Source organism: Podarcis pityusensis, assembly GCF_964106645.2.
Source record: "Podarcis pityusensis genome assembly, chromosome: 17".
Lineage (NCBI taxonomy): Eukaryota > Metazoa > Chordata > Lepidosauria > Squamata > Lacertidae > Podarcis > Podarcis pityusensis.
This window is the reverse complement of record NC_138042.1, coordinates 8172548-8195820: the sequence shown is the minus strand read 5'-3', so window position 1 is coordinate 8195820 and position 23273 is coordinate 8172548. Positions and strand designations below refer to the sequence as shown.

Below are 23273 nucleotides of genomic sequence, written 5' to 3'. Positions count from 1 at the left end.
CTGCTGGGTCAAGTTAATTATTTTCATTCAAACCTCAGGTTGTTAAGGCTGTTGCGGTGTTTGTTTCTATAGTGCCATCAGTGCGAGTGACCCTTTACAGAGGGCAGGGGAAGAGGAGGCTAAAATTTAGCACAGGGGAATCAGTCCATCTATCAGTCAAACGTTATTTGCTAAAACCCATGGGTAATCAAAAATGAAAACAATCAAACTGAGAGATACGTTTTAACAATACAAATATACAGGATACGTCCATAAGCATGACATAAAGATACTGACTCTAGATGCATATCTGGCAATCAAATGGTCCGAAACAGGGCATAAGGAATTATTAGAATATTATTTATTTATTTATTTATTTATTTATTTATTTATTTATTTATACATACCCTGCCCATCTGGCATTGTTCTTCTCTTTGACATCTGGTGGGAGGGCGTTCCACAGGGCGGGTGCCACTACCGAGAAGGCCCTCTGCCTGGTTCCCTGTAACTTGGCTTCTCGCAGGGAGGGAACCGCCAGAAGGTCCTCGGCGCTGGACCCCAGTGTCCGGGCAGAACGATGGGGGTGGAGGCGCTCCTTCAGATATACTGGACCAAGGCAGTTTAGGGCTTTAAAGGTCAGCACCAACACTTTGAATTGTGCTCGGAAAGAATATATGGCATGGTCTCAGTATCCTTAGGCTTGGTTACAGCTTATTACTACTTAAAAGGACCAGTGAATGGTCTGGAAGCACCATTATTCTTGTTTCTATATTTGCAGGCTCAGGGGTGAGAGGCACATATATATAGGAAGAGCATTGCAGGTTGTTGCACTAGTCCCTGATTTGTTGGAGAGGGGAAAGGAAGAGAGGCCCTCCTTTTGCGGGGGGGATGGGACTTCAATCCTCCTTTTCATATGAGATTCAATCCCATGCTGGCAAATTCAGGTTGCCCAGTTAAAGCTGATATGGAGTTCTTGCACATCTAACCCGTTTCTCGAAATATCAGACTTCTTGCAATAAGGGTTATGGAGAACTGCACTGGAAGAGTGGGAGAGCACTTGCTTGACACAATGTCATGTAATCTCCCTGCGCCACGAATCAGAATGAATGATCAACAAACAAGGCAACTTGGAAGTGACAAGTCCTATTCCTCATCATCTGGATGTTTCAAAACCTCGTCCCTTTATCTTTGGATTACAGTCTGAAAAACTACAGCATCTGCCAAAGGAACCCCCAAGAGGTTCGCAGCCCTTGGGGGCAAACGAACAACGTTTTCTTGAAGTGGAAATGCTTGATTTGGAGCTTACGGGCTTAGTCCTCTCAGTCTGCAGGACCTCATCCAATCTGTAAGGAAAGGGCCCTGGCTTTCTGAAAGAGAGACAGCCACTGATCTTGAAAGCTGAGGCTTGGAGTTGTTCTCTCCTTCCCACTTTTCCACTTGAAAACCTTTGAGAGGGTTATCCAAGTGGGCTGGGCAACCCCCTCCCAGATTCAATACATGTTCAAGCCAAACCTTAAAACGCGTTCAGAACTAAAAAGTAGTACCAGCTGCTAAGTAAACCACAAAATTCAGGCAGATACCCACCTTTCCTCCCTACAGAGAAGTAAGTTAATCACAATAAGTACCAATATTCATTTCTTCTGCAGAGAGGAAAGGGATCCTGTGTGGGATACACTGCAGAAGTTTTCAGAGCAGGCAGGAGCCACTGTGGGTTGTGTCTCGGCAGTGCTCCCTACCTGTTGAAGCTGGGCAGGTTGGTTCACCAAGTGTGTTCTTTTATTTTTCCCCTGCCAGCAAATGGTTAATGAACAGCAGCTTATGATTGGCCGGGGTTCCAGGAGCGGGAGTTGAAAAGGAGAGGATTTGGAGCAGGCATAGGCAAACTCGGCCCTCCAGATGTTTTGGGACTACAATTCCCATCATCCCTAGCTAGCAGGACCAGTGGTCAGGGATGATGGGAACTGTAGTCTCAAAACATCTGGAGGGCCAAGTTTGCCTATGCCCAATTTGGAGAAACAGTGGGAGTAGGTTTTTGGAGTAGGTTGGGATTGAGGTTGGGACAAACTTATACTGGTTCTTCTGCCTGCATCTTGGCGGCAGTTGAGTAATAAATGGAGTGTATACTTTAAATGCCTGTCGTCTTTGTCCATGGAGTTTTCTTGGCAGGGATACTGGAATGGCTTGCCGGTTCCTGCTCCAGGTGGATCACGTTTGGTCAAAACTCTCCACAATGACCTGTCCATCTTGGGTGGCCCTGCACAGCATAGCTCATAGCTTCTCTGAGTTATTCAAGCCCCTTCACCATAGCAAGGCAGTGATCCATGAAGGGGACCTTGCCAACAAAGGTCCGTATAGTTAAAGCTATGGTTTTCCCAGTAGTGATGTATGGAAGTGAGAGCTGGACCGTAAAGAAGGCTGATCGCCGAAGAATTGATGCTTTGAATTATGGTGTTGGAGGAGACTCTTGAGAGTCCCATGGACTGCAAGAAGATCAAACCTCTCCATTCTGAAGGAAACCAGCCCTGAGTGCTCACTGGAAGGACAGATCGTGAAGCTGAGGCTCCAATACTTTGGCCACCTCAGGAGAAGAGAAGACTCCCTGGAAAAGACCCTGATGTTGGGAAAGATGGAGGGCACAATGAGAAGGGGACGACAGAAGACGAGATGGTTGGACAGTGTTCTCAAAGCTACCAGCATGAGTTTGACCAAACTGTGGGAGGCAGTGGAAGACAGGAGTGCCTGGTGTGCTCTGGTCCATGGGGTCATGAAGAGTCGGACACGACTAAACAACAACAATACTTTAAATCTGAAGTTTATTTGTTTTTACTTCTTTTTTGGACAGATCATCCTTCTGGAGTGGCTTTTAAGATGTTTAAAAACATCAACGCATAAGAATAAGCGTTTTTCACTCCTCCTCTCTAAATAATGGGGTGTGGGGGTGTGGAAGCTCTCTGGAAGATCCCTGAGGGCGTTGGGCCCTCTCACCCACACCCACACCCCGGCTTCACATGTTATTCCGTTTCAAAAAGCCCCCACATTGTGGCTACCAGTATGAATCAAGTCTCACCCACCAGACCTCAAGACCAGCTGAAAGCAACAGTTGATCAGTGGAGATATTTGAGCAAATACTAATTATAAAATGGAAAATTTCCTTCCAGGAAACTGCAATCAATAGCTCTCCCCACCTTCCGGAACTTAACGTGCTCTGCGCACCAACCACCTAACAGTGAATGTCTATGTCCTCAGCCAGAATTTTAATTGCAACGTATTGGAACAATGAAATTACACCTACAAAATCAGAATGGCAAGTTAAACTATTAGAATATCTGTAAATGGCAAAAACAGCAGGGAGGGTAAGAGGGTATTCGACACAAAAAGTAAATCAAGAATGGATTATATTCAAGGAATATCTGAAAAATTACTGTGACAGCAAAAAGCTCCTGGCAGATTTTGAAAGAGTCTTGCAATGTATAGATAATATATGTAAATTGAATGCTTCTATTTAATTTCTCTTTTTTCTTTGTCTTTTCTTTTTCCAAAAGACTTAAGAAAATAATATAATAATATGATACTGTGTAAAATATAACAAATGTAATTTAGGGTGTGTCTTTTTAGAACAATCAGAAGTCTATTTTAGGTCTTTTTAAAGTCCTTGTATTTTTATTTTTTTTGCTGTATGGGATGGGATACAAATTGTAATACAGTAATACCTCCACGAACATCCGCCTTGTCTAGCATCCATTCCGGCGAACGTCTGCATCAAACCCGGAAGTACCGGAACAGGTTACTTCTGGGTCTGGCACTTGCGCATGCACAGAAGCGCAAACAGCTCCGCGCGCATGCGCAGATGCGGCGCTTTGCCCTGTGTCCTTTTTGGCTAGCGGCCAGGGCTCCAGAATGGATCCTGGTTGCAAAACAAAGTACGACTGTATAGTATATAGTATATTGCTGTATAATTTTGTGAAATATGTTTAATAAAGATTGTATTTTTAAAAAAACAAACAGTGAATGTCTATGTCCTATCAGTCGTTTGGGGGCTGTAATATGCAGTGGTACCTTGGGTTACATACGCTTCAGGTTACATACGCTTCAGGTTACAGACTCCGCTAACCCAGAAATAGTGTTTCAGGTTAAGAACTTTGCTTCAGGATAAGAACAGAAATCGTGCTTTGGTGGCGCGGCGGCAGCAGGAGGCCCCATTAGCTAAAGTCGTGCTTCAGGTTAAGAACAGTTTCAGGTTAGGAACGGACCTCCAGAACAAATTAAGTACTTAACCCGAGGTACCACTGTACTACATATCAATGGTTGCCAAACGTTTTTGGGATGGTAACCCACAGGTCCAAATTTACTTGCTGTGCTGACCCATCACTCTATTGCAGCATTAATTCTGAAGCTTATGGACTTTAGTAGCGGTTCACTTCATGCATTTTTAACTGCAAGCTTGCCTACTTTGTAACTGGGACTGTCCCTGGAAAACAGGGACACTTGGAGGGTCTGCTTCTGCCACAAGGTCCCATCTGCTCATTGATTGTTAATGTCACATGTGGAGTCCCTTCAGTCTTTGGAGCTTGATTATGTTCTGATTCTCTCTCTCTCTCTCTCTCTCTCTCTCTCCCTAAGAAGAGCTCCCTGGATCAGACCAAATGCCTTCTACTCCACCTCTGAGACTGGAAGTAATACGCAGCCATTGTGGCTAGTGGGCCATTGATTGTCAGGAATGAGCCAGCTCCAAGCAAAAGTTTGCAGCCAGCAGCAGAAAGCAACCAGGAACAGAGAGGCTTAGATGTTAGTCAGACAGGGAAGAGCCGGCAGCTGCAGCCTTTGGCTCTTTCTGACCTTGATGCGCAAGCTGATAAGTAACTGGGAGCGGGCTAGAACACAGCCAAAGCTGGCCGGAAGCACAAACACAAGCGAACAGACTCAGAGACAGTCTCTCAGAACAGAAAGAGGTAGGAGCTGATCCAATAAGTCCACACAATCGGCAAATGGGAGGGCTGTTAGACAGGATGCAAAACAAGAGACGTAAGGTGCGAACGTTCAATATACCATGTCTGCAGACACAGGAAGAAACCTTCAGAAGGGTCATCTTGAGTGATGATGCCAGAGGCTTTGTTAGAACCGTCCGAAGCTTTCTGTTTGTTTTTGCAACAAATCCTCCTTTTTAATTACCCACGCTTACTGTGTTATCAAGCTGGGAGCCTGGACTCCTGACATTGATCCTCCATGAATATATCCAAACCCTTTTAAAGCCATGCCATGGGCTACACCTGGTGGAAGCAAATTCCATAGTTAAATCATGTGCTCCTGTCTGAAGAAGTACTTTCTTCCAACCTTAAACTTCATTGGATTCTTGCTTCAAGAGTGAGGGAGAACAACTTCTCTCTATTCACTTTCTCCATGCTATGGCCCCTCTTTGAGCTTCTCAACAGTTACTGTATTTTTCACTCTATAAGATGCACCAGACCATAAGACGCACCTAGTTTTTGGAGGAGGAAAACAAGAAAAAAAATATTCTGAATCCCAGAAACCAGGACAGCAAGAGGGATCGCTGTGCAGTGATCCTACTTGCTGTCCTGGCTTATGGGATAGCCGCGCACAGCCTTTCCCGGGCAGGGGGAGCCTTCATCCCCCTGCCCGGGAGGGGCTGCGCACGGCTAAGGCTCCCCCAAGAGCCGTGTTCCCTTTAAAGAGCGTGTGGAGCATGTGTGCGGCTCTTGGGGGCTTTTCCCCGAAAAAAGGGCAGCCCTTCTCCCTCCTCAGGGAAAAGCCCCCAAGAGCCGCACACACGCTCCTCGCGGCTCTTTAAAGGGAGCACTGACCAGAGCCTCCCACCTGCATTCGTTCCATAAGATGCACACACATTTCCCCTTACTTTTTAGGTGGGGAAAATTGCGTCTTATAGAGTGAAAAATACGGTAACTTACCTCTGCTCTTCCCAGGCACAGTCTGGTTTGCAATTTAAAGCTCCATGTCTGGGAGCCCCCCTTTTTTTGTTTCAGGGCTTTCTGCCACCAACCTTTATTTCTTTTATAAGTAATATTTATTGATAATTTCAAAATTACAAGAAAAATAAAAAATAGCAAACAACACTACAGTACACAAAAAGAAAAAAGAAAAAGAAGACAATAAAAAAGAGAAAAGCACAAAATGTAAAAACCAATATAACAATACAGCAATAAAAAAAAGTAAAAGAGAAGAAAAAAGAGAAAAAAACACACAAATCCCAAATTGCATATCCATAATTTCTATTTGCTTGTTTCATTGACCTCCTCACACCTCCGTTTTTGTATTCTAGTTTAATAATTATTTCAGCAAATTCTTTCCATCTTTCTCAATTTTTGTTATAAAATTTGTCTTAACAATTTAACCTAATAATTGACTCAACAAATCCTTACCATCTTTCCCCATATTCTATTATTCAGATTACCTTAAATTATTTAACCTTATCTTACCCCTAAGTGCCTTAAAGCTTAAATCTTAAATTTCAGATATACATAACTCCTAATATCATTTCTGCTAGAGTCGTATAGTTTCATTCCCACATTTTCCCTGGTATTCATTAGCTGGTTCTAAAATAAAAAAGTTTCCATTATAAATTCTCTTCCAATCATCATCCAGCGTCTCTTCTTCCTGGTCTCGGGTCATGTCAGTCCTTATTGTCCATTCCATCTAGTCCGTCAACCTGGAAGCCTTATGTCCGAGGCCCTTAAATCTCTTCCATGTCTCTTCTGCAATTCTTCTTCATCTTGTTTGTGCTTGCCCTTTTCCTTGTCTCTTGTTGGTCTCTATCTTAGTTTCTTTCCTTTCTCATTGAGGAGTAGGTCTCTGGGGGATTCCAACCCAAAATTGTCTCCATCACCCTTCATCCAGCTCACCCATTCCCCACAGTCCCACTCCCCACAGTCCTCGACGTAATCCAAAATGAGTTTAAAATCAAATTTCAGAGTCTCTCCAAAGCTAGAAGTCTCCTCATCTCCAGACTCCCCTTGGCCCACTCCAGCTTCAATCTTCAATAACAGTGGCTTATGCTCCTGTAGGACCTTTATTTCTGCCACCCTCAAATTGCAGAGGGCGACCATGTGAGGGGGTGGGGGGAAACCGCCTAAACCCTCATACCCCTCTTCCCTGGTTTCTAGGTTTTAGAACATGGGGAGCCTCCACAGATACAAGAGATGCTCTGTTTCTCTCACACCACCAGTTGCAGGCAACAAAATGAAGACTGAGAGGAGCAGACCTAGCCTGTTTACCCTTGCTGGCTCCATTCAAGTGATTTCAATATCTGAAGAGGATTCTAGACACACATGAATGCAGTTGGTTCCCCTCACGTGTCTAGTCGTAATCATGAAAGGAATACCAATCACATTAATATTGATCAAGACTTCCCACATATTTATTTTATGCAGGAAGATGTATAATAATAATAATAATTTCTTATTTATACCCCGCCCATCTTGCTGAGTTTCCCCAGCCACTCTGGGCGGCTCCCAATCGAGTGTTAAAAATAATACAGCATTAAATATTAAAAACTTCCCTAAACAGGGCTGCCTTCAGATGTCTTTTAAAAATAAGATAGCTGCTTATTTCCTTGACATCTGATGGGAGGGCGTTCCACAGGGCGGGTGCCACTACTGAGAAGGCCCTCTGCCTGGTTCCCTGTAACCTCACTTCTCTCAGTGAGGGAACCGCCAGAAGGCCCTTGGCGCTGGACCTCAGTGTCCGGGCAGAACGATGGGGTGGAGACGCTCCTTCAGGTATACTGGGCCGAGGCCGTTTAGGGCTTTAAAGGTCAGCACTCTGCATTATAACAAGACTTAAACAATGGTTTGCTGTTCTAGAATTTCTGAAGGGTGGAGTGGCTCTCTTGAAAGTGAGGGAAGTTCCTCTCATGGTAGAGAATAAGAAAGCCAGTGAGAGAGGATGCAGGGAATGTACATGCCATGGGTTTTTTTGTTTAAAAAAGAACCCAAATTATGCTTTCAAAATGTCTTGACGCCCTTCTTCTTCATCCACCCTTTCCTATCCCTCTCAGAGTTATTCTGGCCTGATTTCTTATTCTTTTCCTTTAAACAAACAAACAAGCAAGCAAAAATGCTTTTTCCCTCAAGCACAATTCTGCTCTTCTGAACCAGTGTTTCGGTTTGTTTTTTGTTTTTTTGCATATTAAAAATGCAGAAGTCTGGAAAAGGACAAGGGGATATCCCATACCTCCCACTGAAGCACACAAAAAGGACAGAGGGAATCTCCCACACCCGTACGGAGTGAGTCTTTCAATCTGAAGCCAAAACCAGATTATTATTTTTGAAAGCTAACCTGATCTTCCTCTTCCACGAGAGACCATAAGGAGAGACAGGGAAGCTGGATGCAGAAACATAAATGTCACTGTAGGCAGAAAGGGCCACTTCCAGGAAGTCTCTAGATATTTATAATTTCTGCAGAAACCAAAATCACAGTTAGCAGATACCCCAAAAGTGTTTCTGGGGCAAAAGGAGTACAGTGGTACCTCGGGTTACATACGCTTCAGGTTACAGACGCTTCAGGTTGCAGACTCCGCTAACCCAGAAATAGTACCTCGGGTTAAGAACTTTGCTTCAGGATGAGAACGGAAATCGTGCTCTGGCAGCGTGGCGGCAGCAGGAGGCCCCATTAGCTAAAGTGGTGCTTCAGGTTAAGAACAGTTTCAGGTTAAGAATGGACCTCCAGAACGAATTAAGTACTTAACCTGAGGTACCACTGTATTTGAAAAATGAGCGATTTTTGTTCCCTAAAATGTCTGATAGGACACCCCACCTTCCACTTACCTGCAAGTCAAAAATGCTTCTCTGTCCATGGTCATGAACTCAGTTCCCACTGACGGCTGGCAGTATGAACAGGTAACGCTCCTGACTGGGGGAAGAATTGGGGCCGGCCTCCCTGCACCCTTCCCCTTCCCCCTCCATGGCAATATGTGTGGGTGATCAAACAGAAAGTTGTGTACACCCACTCAGGAAAGGACCAGGAGGGGAGTGGCTTCCCTCAAGGAAGTCCCAGCCCACCGAAGCAAGCGTAGAAACCTAGTGTGTAGAGGCCAGTTGGGTAAGATTGTGGTTTCCTCTCCAGGGATGTGGGCGTTGCACTCTCTCATGTACATAACTCGGGTCACAGAGAAGCAACAAGCCTATCTGCTCGGCAACACATCCCCCTCGTGCCACAATCATCCTGCTGCCAATCTATTGAGAGACAAGAGTTATGGAGGACAGAGTGGGCTGCCCATCTGTTTTTGTCGTGGACGTGCCACAGAGGGATGTCCCCTTTGTGCCACCTGTGCGGAAGACCCAGAAGAAACGGCCGTATGGCCAGCTGCTGCTGGGAATCTTGGTGCTGCTGGCGTTGGCTGGTCTAGCCATAGAAGCTTATTTCCTTCTCTGCTTCCGCAAGGAACTGGACAAAGCCACATCACAGGTCATATCAAGTGCACAGAGAGCAAGGGGCGATGGGGAGTGGGAAGAAGAACGTGGAGGGTGGCTCTGGATGTGGATGTTGAATAGTAAGAACGAATAGAAGCTGCAAGGATGCCAGGACTTGTGCGTTGAGGGGTTAGATGCACTTTGTTTGTTTGTTTGTTTGTTTGTTTGTTTGTTTCTCATTGGTTGAGATGGTAGAGAATTTTGTCTGGGTGACATTTTAAGCACTGACCTAATTCACCACCTCCTGGAGAAATATATGAATCAGAATGTAAATTATGCTTTGGATTTTTCTCTTCTCTGAGTTTTGTGATACGGATCTCAGATTCCATCTTTAAAAGATATGCCAATTAATCCAGAAATGAAACGGAACAGGCTTATGAATAAACACATGGCAAAAATTGACACAGAGCAGAGTAATGTAAAGATCTCTAGTGAGGATATTGTGTATGTAGAGTCAGCCCAGGTTTTATGTAGGATTAGTGTTAGGGTTATGGTTAGGAATCAGGATGTGGGGCTAAATTATCCTTTGGTGTGATCCAGTATTGCTATTCCTATGCTCTTTTGTTTGTGTGGATTATGGATTATGTACTTAGAGTTCAGTTCAGTGTGTGTGTGTGTGTGTGTGTGTGTGAGAGAGAGAGAGAGAGAGAGAGAGAGAGAGAGGAAGGATGCATGCTCAGGTACTATGGGTACAATTAGGTTTTTCAGGAACAGTTTCTATGAGACAATGCAAAAGTTAGCTTTTAAGATCTGAAATGCTTTGCATTGCACAGAATGTCAGGTAGCTATAGATACAGTATAAATAACCAGCTGAACCTCAGACCAGTTCATCTGAAGGATTTAGAGTTGAAAGTTGATTGTGGTTTCATTTAAGAACATGCAGCTGCTCTTAAAAATGAATTTCACTTTCTTCCAACTTACCAGACTAAATAGCATATGAACCTTCCTTCCTTTAATGATACCTTATGCAGAAAGACAAAGGGATCTCCTAACTTAGAAGGCCTGGGGATGTACATGGAGTGTGGAAACTAATAATTCTCTCACACTTCATCTGATGTGCTTGGATGCTCTGTGCCAAGAGAGAATGGCACAGATTTTATTGTGCTTATTTTGGTATACTAAATTCTCTGGAAACAGGGAAGCAACTAATACCTGTGGCAATAAGGAGGGATGTTGTAAATTGAGCTTTAAGAATGCTCCCCACATGGAGACCTCGGGTGCAAAACTCTGAGCACTGCCAGAATTCTCTCTTCCCCTTGGGTGAGTGAGACTGGACTGTATTGTATCCACTAAAATAAATATACTAACAACGTTGTTAATTCATTATTTCCATCCTAGAAAGCATTATTTCCATCCTAGAAAGCTGCAACTTGCCCCTAGCTTCTAAGTGCATATAGACTGGATGCACATGAAGCAAACTTCCCATAGGTGCAGCTGGGGCCGTCCCTGCCATGAGGCAGAATGAGGTTGCTGCCTCAGGCGGTAGATACTGAGGCACAGGGAATGAGCAGAGCTTTGTATGACCCCCTAAGCTAGGCCACATTCACACCATACATTTAAAGCACTGTGACACCACTTTGAGCAGTCATGGCTACTCCCAAGAATTCAGGGAGCTGTAGTTTGTTAGGGGTGTGGAGACTTCTTAGGAGACCCACATTCCCATCACAGAGCTACAGTTCCCACTGTGGTTTTAACCCTCAATCCCTCTTCACAGGGAACTCTGGGAATTCTAGCCGCAGGAGAGAATAGGGGTTTCCTAGCAACTCTTAGCACCCTTCACACGTCGCAGCTCCCAGAATTATTTGAGGGAAGCCATAACTGTCCAAAGAGGTATGACAGCTCTTTAATGGTGGGCTGACGCCATCTTGTCGTTGGCCTCAGGCAGCGTAATTTCTTCAAGATGATCCATCTGTGGTTTCTGCTCTTTTTCATGCCAAATATGTTTTCCAGGAAGGATGTCTGTAATATCTGAAGTGGCCCTACATTCATATATGTTTATATTACAGACTTTTCACAGAAACTGAAGAACAGCCATTCCCGAATTATTATTTTTTAATAGATTCCAGGTGTATGTTAGAGAAGCAGTGGGAGAAGGTAGGAAGATGTGAGGTCCAAACTGTGATTCATTCGCTTACTATGTCTATCTAGCATTGGTTTCCCATATACTGATGAAAAACAAATAATTCCGTGAGAAATATTTCAGAGATGGGACCTCTGTCAGCACTATAGTTGTTCAGACGTGAGTGGAATGCTTTTTCAGACAGCTTGACTGGAAATTGACTTCTGGATTTTATTTTTTCCTTTTTTAAAGGGATCTGCAGATGCAACATTTGAGAAATTTGTACAAGGTAAGTTTGTCTTGCCCTTTATCTAGAGCCTTTTGGTGCTCCTGAGGCATTGCTTTTCTGCAGTTAGCTAGAAGTGGAATTAAAAGTTTCACACAGTATATTAACGTAGCGGCATATTATCCAGCAAATCCCTTCCCTGTGGTCATAATGATACAATAGTGTCTTCTCACAAGTAGATATGAGATCAGCAACTAATTCTGTCCCATTTCAGTCAAACTGGCACTCAAACATATGTCTATTCTATCTCATTTTGAACTGATTTTTTAAAAATGCACAATAAGTGTGCAATTATATTGTACACTTTTTCGATACACTTTTTACACAAAACACTACTTCTCAAACATAAAACATGCAGTTCTCAAAATTAAGATATACACCTCTCAAAATGTGTACTTCTAAATGCTTTGCAAAGCACTCGTTCATAAAATATGCAACTTAAATATAAAACATGTATCTTGTTTGTGCTTTTCCAAACTGAAACCACATTGCAAAATCTGAGGAAGTCTTTAATTCAGCTGGGAGTTGCATTCCACAGGCAACATTATTGAGTCAGGATGGTGTGCTGTGAAAAGTGGACCAAATACGCTCCTCCCTCATCCCTGCTCACAAGTAATTTCCATGCAACAAAATTAATTTCCAATGCTAATTTGCGAGTGTAACCCATTTTATTGTATCTCTGCTTAGTGAGGCAGAGAAAAGAATGCTGAATTGTCCCTTATCAGATTTTGTTCAGATTCAGATTTGCAGTGTGTGCGATTCAGATTACCAGTTTCTTTCCATTATTTCCTTCCTTCCTTTCTCTTTTAGTGTGATTTTGCAACAAAAAGTAACTAAATAAGATCCAACTGACCTTGTTCACCAGCAGTTCACTAGGGTAGCAAAACAACAACAACCTACTAACATTCCCTCTCCCCTCAGTCACTACTGTACTTTCTTTGATTATATGCTATTTCACCCAGTGCCCGATTTACATATAAGCTAAACAAGTTATAGCTTAGGGCCCCACTCTCTTGCCCCCCCCCAATATCCTTCTTCTTAATTGTGTTTCACTATTAATATACTTCTTCTTAATTGAATTTCAGTTCAACAATTACTTTGATAAAATACATATTTTGTTATGTGCAAATGGCTTTAGGTACCTATTTGGTTCATAAATGACCATATAGCATATATTCAACACAAGAAACAGCGGCAATTTGTTGTTGACAAAGGACAGCTGGACATATAAAGGGCCCCATTACCTTCAGTAGTTTAGGGCCTCATCCAACCTAAATCCGGCCCTGATTTTACCCCTTCCATACTATAAGGGAATGTTGCATTACTCATTTGTGGAATTAATTACAATAGCTTAATTATAGCCACTGATAAATGTAGTGTTGGTGTGTGTATCAAGGTCTGTAAATCAAAGATGAAGGAAACATTGAAACTTGGAAGTGTCCGCAGGTACCTCATTCCCTGCTTTCGACTAACTGAAACCACAATACACATTTAATCCCAGCTATAAATAGCGTTGGATTTTAAAACTGTTGTGTGGTCATGCAGAGGTTTCTCTCACATGAAGAAATGTAAGATTCAGATTTGTTTATTTGAACCTGATCATCAGACTATCATAAAGTAAGACTTTGACAGTGTTCCAGCTCACATTAGAGGGCCACAAGTCCAAATGAAATTACATACAACCTAAACAAATGTCAAGGACGCGGGTGGCGCTGTGGTCTAAACCACAGAGCCTAGGGCTTGCCGATCAGAAGGTCAGCGGTTCGAATCCCTGCGACGGGGTGAGCTCCTGTTGCTCGGTCCCTGCTCCTGCCAACCTAGCAGTTCGAAAGCGCGTCAAAGTGCAAGTAGATAAATAAGTACCGCTCCGGCGGGAAGGTAAACGGCGTTTCCGTGCACTGCTCTGGTTTGCCAGAAGCGGCTTAGTCATGCTGGCCACATGACCCAGAAGCTGTACGCCGGCTCCCTCGGCCAATAAAGCGAGATGAGCACTGCAACCCCAGAGTCGGTCACGACTGGACCTAACGGTCAGGGGTCCCTTTACCTTTAAACAAATGTCAAACATTGAATTTCCCTGGCAAATCACAACCTTCCCCTTTAAAAATCTGGACCCTAACATATGTTAAAATAAATAAAATGTACACAAACCTAAATAAAACAATAAATAACCTGAATAAATTAAAAGTGTGAGGTAGCTTCCTTAGTGATAGGTCGTGGGCCCTTCGATAAAGCACCTGGGCATATGTGGGGGTCTTTCCCCTTGACTGTTTTGCACCTGAGATGGATGTTTGGCTTTGCAAACCTCTTGCGTGCCAAGGCCCCGTGCCCTGCAGTTCTCCATTCATTAATAACACAGAGGCACCAGTATTTTAGGATTATGGGCTAAAACAGGCCACAACTTTATTGGTTACAGATGCACTTGGGCATTGGGTGAAACCAGGCAACATCTTGACTCCTGTAGGGAGTGGAACTAAGGGTAAATCACCAGAAGGGGGAGCCCTATGACCTACATCAAATAGGGGCACCCCAGGGATCCCCACTGGCGTTGTGGACAGGATCCACACCCCCAGATCCCTTTAACAGGATACCCTTTTCGAGGAGGGGCAGGCGGAGGCTACAACCTCCCTTCCATTAAACAAAGGCTTAACCCAATGCCTAACCTTACAAAGTTGTGAGGATTGCTACAAGTAGGCGAAAACCAAATGGCAGGTGCCAATTCGCCAAGTGGAAAAATTCCTACCCAGCCCCAACAATAAGGCGGCCGACATTTCTCCATAGCGAGGTCATGTCAAACCAAAGCTTAAAAAGAGGGTGGGTGGGTTGGGAGGTCTGACAAAGAGGTGAGAGATTGGAAGCCCCTGGCTGCCCACGGTTTAAAACACCTGCGGCCACGCCCCCCGCTGGCATAGATTGGCTGGGTAGGGGTGACGCAGCTGGAGTTGGTGCAACGGGGTATCAATCGCCCGTCCCTGAGTTGGATCATGGCCAGGGCCAAAGGCCTGGCCGCAACACCACCCACCACGAAAGGTGAGCAGTCCTCTTAAGCAGGGCAATCCTTCATCCCATGGGCCAAGCAAAGCTCAACAAGGATTCTGATTGGCCCGTGAGGTCAAAAACCCCAAGACATCTGTCCTACACTTTGGGAGTTCTCAAGTGGAACCAATATCTTCTGCCATCTGCTCGGTTCAGCTGCATTTGGGAGTTTTGAGTACAGTGGTACCTCATGTTAAGAACTTAATTCGTTCTGGAGGTCTGTTCTTAACCTGAAACTGTTCTTAACCTGAAGACCACTTTAGCTAATGGGGCCTCCTGCTGCTGCCACGCCGCTGGAGCATGATTTCTGTTCTCATCCTGAAGCAAAGTTCTTAACCTGAGGTAATATTTCTGGGTTAGCGGAGTCTGTAACCTGAGGCGTATGTAACCCGAGGTACCACTGTACTGTATAGCCTTTCCCTCCTGAATGTGAAACTTTTAGCGCTGATGGAAGCCCCACTTTCAGCAGGCCTTCTCTCTTTACTGCCTGGCTTGAGTCCAAAGGAAAGGTTGCTGGCCTTGCCTGGCCTGTCTGAAGCCAGAGGCAAGCACAGGCTGAGGAACGGGATCTGACTGGTGGGCTGGATCCTGAACTCCCACCACCACCGTAGGGACAGTTTATGGGTGGGGCCACTGACATATCCATCACCTGATGTCACCTTAATGCCAGGTAACTCAGCTTCAAAGGAAAGAGTCATTTCTTCCTTTGCAGGTGTGGCAACATCCATCGAGGTGTGGGAGGATAGAACTGTAAATGCTACACAGTCTCTTCTAGACACTCCAAGGTGTGGAGGAAGATGCTATATTATCACAAGTGTAGAAGAAAGATTCAACTGCCACTCTGTCTGTGGAACGGAGCAGGTGCCATCTTGTTGTTTGCCTCAAGCAGCAAGATGACTTGGGTTGGCCCCGAGTACAGAACACATCTCCTCGGGTGTTCCACTGAGAACCTTCCGATATCCACCTGCTGCCTACACCATTGCCCCAGCTGCGCAAGGGAGGAACGTAAACAAGTGAAAATAAGAAAATAGTATATTTGGCTGTGCACACACCATACATACATTTAAAGACTCCTGGGAGCTGAAGTTTACCCTTTACAGAGCCACCGTTCCCAGCACTCCTAACAAACCACAGGATTCATTGCAGGGGGGCAGGCGGGCAATGCATTAAGTGTGCTTTAAATGTACGGTGTGTGTATGACGCTGAAATAGACTCAGAGTCGAGAGTGGATTTCATGCTCTTTATTCAGCTCAGAGTGGTGAGGAGGAATGGAAGTTCCCACAGAATGTCTGCTTTATATACATTATTTACACAATGGGCCCTAAGTGATTGGCTAATTCCAGGATTCTCCTGCAGGCCAATCAGGTTGCGGTTTCGCTTCCACCTGGAGCTGGATTGGGTGGCTCCTGTGGACCAATCAGACTGCTGCATTCTGGGTCCTATTGTTCTCAGTACATAACAGAAGCCCTAGTCAATTCTGGATGATGTAACGTGCTATTACAATGCTTCTCACTCCCTCAGAAGATGGTAGGCTCTCCTTCCTCAGAGGTTTTTAAGCAGAGGTTGGATGGCCATCTGTCATGGATGCTTTAGCTGAGATTTCTCCATTGCCGGGGGTTGGACTAGATGGGTTGGATGGGTCCCGTGCAATTCTACGATTCTATGATTAGACACAAGGGAGTAGCAACGTTTTGTTCCTCTAAGAAAAAAACCCCCAAAACCTTGGACTGTTCCTTTTAATGACGCCTACACCCTCCATTCCCCACCCCCTCAGACTACACATCATTTCCTCTGGTTACACGCTGCATCAACCCTTCCGTGTGGTAAGGAAATATTGCATAATGCATTAGTAGAATTAATCGCCATCGCCTATAGGCACAGAGGAATCTTGTGGGTCAGTGGTTCTAGGTGCGTGTGGATGTCTATAAATCAAATGGAAACCAGGAAATGTCTTTTAGAATGAAAACCACACTAGCTAACACTTTAGAGCAAGAAAGCACACAATTAATCTCAACTGTAAATAGCACAGAGCTGTGCTGATTATCCATCTTTTTCACCGCGTGATCATGCCTGAGATGTGGCTATGTGAGGGAACCTTTTCGGATGACAGATGGTGTGTTACTTCCCTTAAGAGCAGCAGAATGGATGTGACAGACAAGATCTGATTCCAAGAAACGCAAGCCACTGGGAAATTTTCTGCACATGTCCCACTGAAGTTCTACAAATAATTTCTCCCCCCCCCCTCTCCCTCTCTCTCTCTCTCTCTCACACACACACAACAATTGCACATATAAAACAATCGCACATAAAACAATTAAAAAGAACGAAAAGGAATTCCAAATATAAAAACAGTTTCAAAGCCAATAGCCAATTCAGATACCCAGGGTTGACGCAAAGCATTTTGCTGCCTGAGGCGAAGAATGTTTCCCTGGCACATACAGAAGCCAACTGGACTGGTAGTTGAATCTTAGTCCAATGCTTGTGTAAGGATAGCATCCTTCACAGCACTTGAGGGCTAGAGTACTGGGCCGGCCACATGGCACTCACAGTTTGGCCCCTCCCTGCACCTTGGCATGTGCCACCTGAGGCAACTGCCTCATCATAGGGCCGGCCCTGCAGATACCAATTGGGGTAACAATCTCTACTTCAAAGGCTTGTTGAAAGAGGAACGTCATCACCAAGCATCTAAGAGGCAATAGAAGTTAAGGCTTGTCTGCTATATAATGGGAAGCACTTTCCCCTCCAGACTCTCCATGCCCGGAAGCTACCATGCCTTTGTTTTTCTGCCATTTGGCCACCCAGGGCATGTCACATGGCACAAGGGGCAGAGAACCCTCTCCAAACTCCCATGTACCTGCTGGCAGAACTTGGTCTGGACTGGAAGGAGGGAGAGACTAAGCGGGCAAGTGAAATGGTGAGCAGCAAGGGAGTGGCTGCAGAAAGCGGGATATCAAATAATAATAATAATAATAATAATAATAATAATAATAATAATTTATTTATCTCCCGCCCTCCCCAGCCAAAGCCGGGCTCAGAGTGGCTAACAACATCCAAACTCTTCTTCTTCTCCTCCTTCTCTTTCTTCTCAAGGAGGTCAAATATGTTCTTGCTCTCACGCTACACATCCCTGGTTCATTGTGGGCTACAGGGAAGCCCAACAGCTTGAGATGGTGACAATAATTAAATAAAATGTTACCTTTTTAATGATGTGATAATCTTTTAATTTTTTTGTGCCGCACGTATCCAATTTCTGTGATGAGAAAAGTAGGGTCCTGGTGCCTGTATCAGTTACGTAAACTGGGCAAATGTGCATAGTTTTTCTTGTGTCGCAGAATCTATTCTGCTATGTTCACTCTTTTGTGTTATTTATTCTGGCTTTGCTACAGAGAAGAACAAAAAGTCATGCAAGATACCGAAGCCTCCAGCAACCTTTTAGGGTTCTGAGATTTTAGCCAGCGCTGCCCACACACTTTCCAACATTTCTTTGCATCCCTAAGCGCTTTATGTGGGGCTACCTTTGAAGGTGACCCGGAAACTACAACTAATCCAGAATGCGGCAGCTAGACTGGTGACTGGGGGCAGCCGCCAAGATCACCTAACACTGGTCTTGAAAGACCTAGATTGGTTCCGAGTACATTTCCGAGCGCAATTCAAAGTCTTGGTGCTGACCTTTAAAGCCCTAAATGGCCTCAGCCCAGTATACCCGAAGGAGCGTCTCCACCCCCATCATTCTGCCCGGACACTGAAGTCCGGCGCCGAGGGCCTTCTGGTGGTTCCCTTGCTGTGAGAAGCCAAGTTACAGGGAACCAGGCAGAGGGCCTTCTCGGTAGTGGCGTCCATCCTGTGGAACGCCCTCCCAACAGATGTCAAAGAGAAAAACAACTCTCAGACTTTTAGAAGACATCTGAAGGCAGCCCTGTTTCGGGAAGCTTTTAATGTTTGATGTATTATAGTATTTTAATATTCTTTTGGAAGCCGCCCAGAGTGGCTGGGGAAACCCAGCCAGATAAATCCCCACCAAAGGATCATCTGAGATTCTTTGCACCCAGCAGTACATTTCTGTACTTGTTCCTCACTCCCACAGAATTGCAGCACTTACAAATCCCTGATCACAGTTACCTGCTGCTCAGAGAAGTTGCTTCACAAGTGCCTCTGCTGCGCACAGCTGCCTGCAGACAAAAGGAACCAGCAAAACTCATTTTTGCCTTATTCATTTCCACAGGTCACAAACCTACCGTTGAAAAGCCAGCTGCTCATCTGACACTAGGTAAGAAAACTCTCTAAGTGAATTACAATTATACCATTTGCCAAGCTTTTCCAAGAGGCTGAGTACTGTGGGCACGATCCAGAACCAGTTGACTGGAGGGGTGCAGGGTGTAAAGGTTTAGAGTAGCTAACCTTGCAGCCAGGCCACCTGGAGCCTATAGTCAGGCTTGTGAGGTATATAAGATGGATATATAAGATGGTGGATCAGAACCATATAAGGTGGATATATAAGATGGTGGATCAGAACCATATAAGGTGGATATATAAGATGGTGGATCAGAACCAATGGCCAGCAGGGCAGTGGGAGAGTAGACACTGGCTTTGGGCAAGCGGGGCAGATTAGGGATCCTGTTGATGTACTGCCCACCTCGCTGCCCAGCAGTCTTCCTGCCCGAGCTGGCAGAAGTGGCATTGAGATTCTCCTGGAGATTTCCGTGTCAATGCCATTGATCCTGATTCCAAGGCAGCTCAGGACTTCATGTCCTGCAAGGCAGCCAGGAGAAGGGAACCTGGGCTGTATCATGGTCCTACTCTTTCTTAAACCTTGGCCCCCCAGCTAGAAGGTATCCAGGAAGGCGGGGTGGATGAGTATTCAAACCATAATTTTTAGGTTTGATTTAGGGGTGGATGAGACTGCCTCTTTCAGTTTCTCTCGGTTTTGCATTTGTCTAGTCTTACATTTGGTCTGCCCCATAGCAGAAAATTTCTGCAATTTTAAAATAAATGTCCCCATGTGAATTTGTTACATCCTCATGTGCATTTCTCTTCATGTATGCATTTTTCCATGAAATTTTGTCTAGTATATGCATTTTTGCAAGTAACACGCACCCTGCTCCCTGGAGAATGCACTGTTGTATATTATTTTCAACAATATGTGCATTCTTGTGCGCCCTCTTCACAAATATATGCATCTTGTGTTTACTCTGGAGAGCTGCATTGCAAAATCTGGGTAAATTTTGAAGGAGAGCTGTGTTTGCTTCACTTCTTTGCTTGGAAAGTGTGGACTTGACAGGTTTGCATTAAAACATGAACCAAATGAAGTTCTCCCCCAGGCCTAGTTTGATCTCATTATCATTTCACTGTTGAAAGGGACAGGATCTGTTTGTTTACCCTGACCTCCACCACAAATGAAGATACAGGGTGTTATGTTTTGCAGGTTCCTCTGTCACTGTGGCTCCGAATGGATCTCTGCAGTGGGAACCCACAAATGGCTTGGCCTTCCTACAGGGCATGAACTACAGTGGTGGTTCCCTGATTTGCAGCAAGCCTGGACACTATTACATCTATTCCAAGCTCTACTTGGGGCATTCAAACTGCCCAGACATGCAGCAGAACAGCCAGTTTCTCACTCATTCCGTTTACAAGAGGACTTCTCAGTATCCTGATCACATGGTGCTGTTAACCAACAGCATTCCTTACTGCAACTGGAAGAACAGCAAAGATTGGAGGCATAATAGCTTCCTCGCTGGAATGGTGCAGCTGGAGGAGAAGGATGAGGTGTTCATCAAGGTGTCTCAGCAGCAGTTGGTGTGGGTCAAGGATGATTCAAGATCATATTTTGGAGCCTTCATGATCTGAGAGCTATTAGAGCTGTGTACAGACAATTGAATCTGTGGAACAACCAGATGGCTTCCTTCTTATACTGCTGTGGCAGAATTAGCCTCAATCCTGCTTCAATAGCTTGATAACTTCTCAAATATTATGAAGGTGAAGGGGAGCCTTACTGGGGAGCTGGGTCCACCTTGCTGAAGGGAAGAGGCCTGTTCACTCCTTTTGGATAGAAAAAGATGGTCCCTTGTGCTGGATAACAGCACACTGACCAAACGTTTGAAAACATTTTGGTGGTGGGCAGGGGGGTTGCTGGGACACTGCTGTGAGAGGGAGGGTAGCTTTGTACTTATCTGCTTTTGTGGATAAGCCCTCATACTTCCCCAGACTGCCAAAAGATAAGAAGAAAAACAAGAGTGTTATTTAAAAATTCCTTCCTGTAGCACCTTAAAGACCAACTAAGTTAGTTCTTGGTATAAGCTTTCGTGTGCATGCACACTTCTTCAGATACACAGAGTGTTATTTGTCACCATAGGCACTAGCCAACAGGTGCCCACGACTGCCATACCACAAATATGTTGGAGCAGTGCTGGTTGTTTTTCCAGGGCTAGTTTTGCCTTTTCCTGGTTACACATTAAAATTCTACAAAAATCCACTTTGACCAGGAACTATGGTGGGACACAGAATATGAAAATGTAAGGTGCCACCTCAGAGTCTCTACAAATTGGACATCTTTGTACATAGCCTCAGCACTGGCGACAGAATAGGATGGTTTTATTTTTATTTTGTTTGCTTGCCACTGAACGCATATGTCTTAAATGGGATTCCTAGCACAGTCCAGAACGCTGCTTTGCAATTTCAGCTTGTTGCTCAGCTAAGGAAGATCCTGTGCTGGAGACCATATTTGACCTCTGAGGTAAAAAGTGAAGCCTTCTTGCTAAGACGTGAGATCCGTAGTCAGCTATCAAGACACCACACTGTGATCTCTTGGAGAACCAAAAAACAATCTGACCCTGACGGAAGCCAGCCGTCACAAATGGTGCTGCACAGCATTTGAAAAAAGGACACAGTGAGACAGCAATATTTTCAGGATGGAGGAGCAGCTCCTTCGACTTCTCTCTCTCCCCGGTAACTTTTTTATTATCCTTTGTCTCTCTCTCAGCCTGCATGGCCGTCTGCCAATGTCTCACATTACATCGCCCAATCATGGCTTTACAACACCCATCCCCATATAAGGTCAATACACCCTACAAGGAAAGAACACCCATATATGGTTATACTGCTAGTGAGGATAGGCTGCATCCCTGAGTTCAGTGAGGGACTAGTAGCATTACAAGCTACTACCATGGCTGCATGGCTCCCACATGACCCTTCTGTGCTTTGCGCCTTTATACCTTGTTTATTTTCAGCGTCTCCTCCCGCAACCAACCTCCTTCTCCAAGTATCCCAGAAGGGATTGTGCATATTACTATTATTATTATTTTTTTTAAAAAACATCACTTTATGAACTCTCCTCCATGTGCAAGTATCTGCTTTTCCTATAAGATACAACTGTAGAATGAGATTTGACAATGGGATGGTGTCAGTAAGGGCAACTGAGGCTTTGGGCATTGCTTCCAAGATTAGTTATTCCTGCCAATCAGGGATCAATCAAGCAGTGAGAAGAGCAATCTCACAAGACAGTACAAAGTAAACAACAAGATTTGTCTGTGTGAAGTCACTGAGGGCAAGAGAAGGCAACATTCATGAATGGGTCACCGTTTTCGTAGGAAGTGCTGAAAAATCCTAGTGAAACCGAGGCAGTGTGTCATGGCTAAAAATACTCATTAAAAACTGCCCTACTAATAGAACATATGAAATGAAATTAAAATATCTGCCAACAAATGGTCTGTTTGCCCATGTGTTTGGGATAGGAAGGGAATTGACAAAGGAAATGCCCTTTGCTATACTGGGAGAGAATGTTCTTCTTTTCTGAGGAAAAGTCATTACGTTGATACTGGAGAATTTCTGAGCCAGATTAAGCATAAGCCTCGGACAACTCACAAACAATTTTAATGGGGTTACTTTGCATGTTAACTCAGAAGATACGGTAACTCCCACTGACTTCAATGAAGACTTCATTTTCAACAACGTTTTGTATCTTGTTTTTCCTCCAGAGACCTCATAAAGTTTTATTCTCATAAGTTAGGCTGAGATACAGTGGTACCTTGGGTTAAGTACTTAATTCGTTCCGGAGGTCCGCACTTAACCTGAAACTGTTCTTAACCTGAAGCACCACTTTAGCTAATGGGGCCTGCTGCGGCTGCCGTGCCAACGGAGCACAATTTCTCTTCTCATCCTGAAGCAAAGTTCTTAACCTGAAGCACTATTTCTGGGTTAGCGGAGTCTGTAACCTGAAGCATATGTAACCTGAAGCGTATGTAACCCGAGGTACCACTGTATAGTGACTGACTCAAAGTCACCCGGTGAGATTCCTGATTGAGTAGAGTAGAGATGTTTTGAGACTACAATCCCCATCATCCCTGACCACTGGTCCTGTTAGCTAGGGATGATGGGAGTTGTAGTCCCCAAACATCTGGAGGGCCGAGTTTGCCCATGCCTGGAGTAGAGATTTGAACCTGTGATCCACGCTAACCACAATACCACAATGGATTTCCCA

General features: G+C 44.6%; 1 protein-coding gene across 1 annotated transcript; it reads left to right on the top strand.

The window, feature by feature from the left end:
* The first annotated feature begins 9154 nt into the window (after nucleotides 1–9154).
* On the top strand, nucleotides 9155–21027 carry TNFSF14 (TNF superfamily member 14). The gene is made up of 4 exons (XM_080988350.1): nucleotides 9155–9417; nucleotides 11734–11770; nucleotides 19023–19067; nucleotides 20223–21027. The coding sequence occupies exons 1-4, from the start codon at nucleotides 9205–9207 to the stop codon at nucleotides 20642–20644; spliced, it is 717 nt and encodes a 238-aa protein (XP_080844476.1). The 5' UTR covers nucleotides 9155–9204; the 3' UTR covers nucleotides 20645–21027.
* The last annotated feature ends 2246 nt before the right edge of the window (nucleotides 21028–23273 follow it).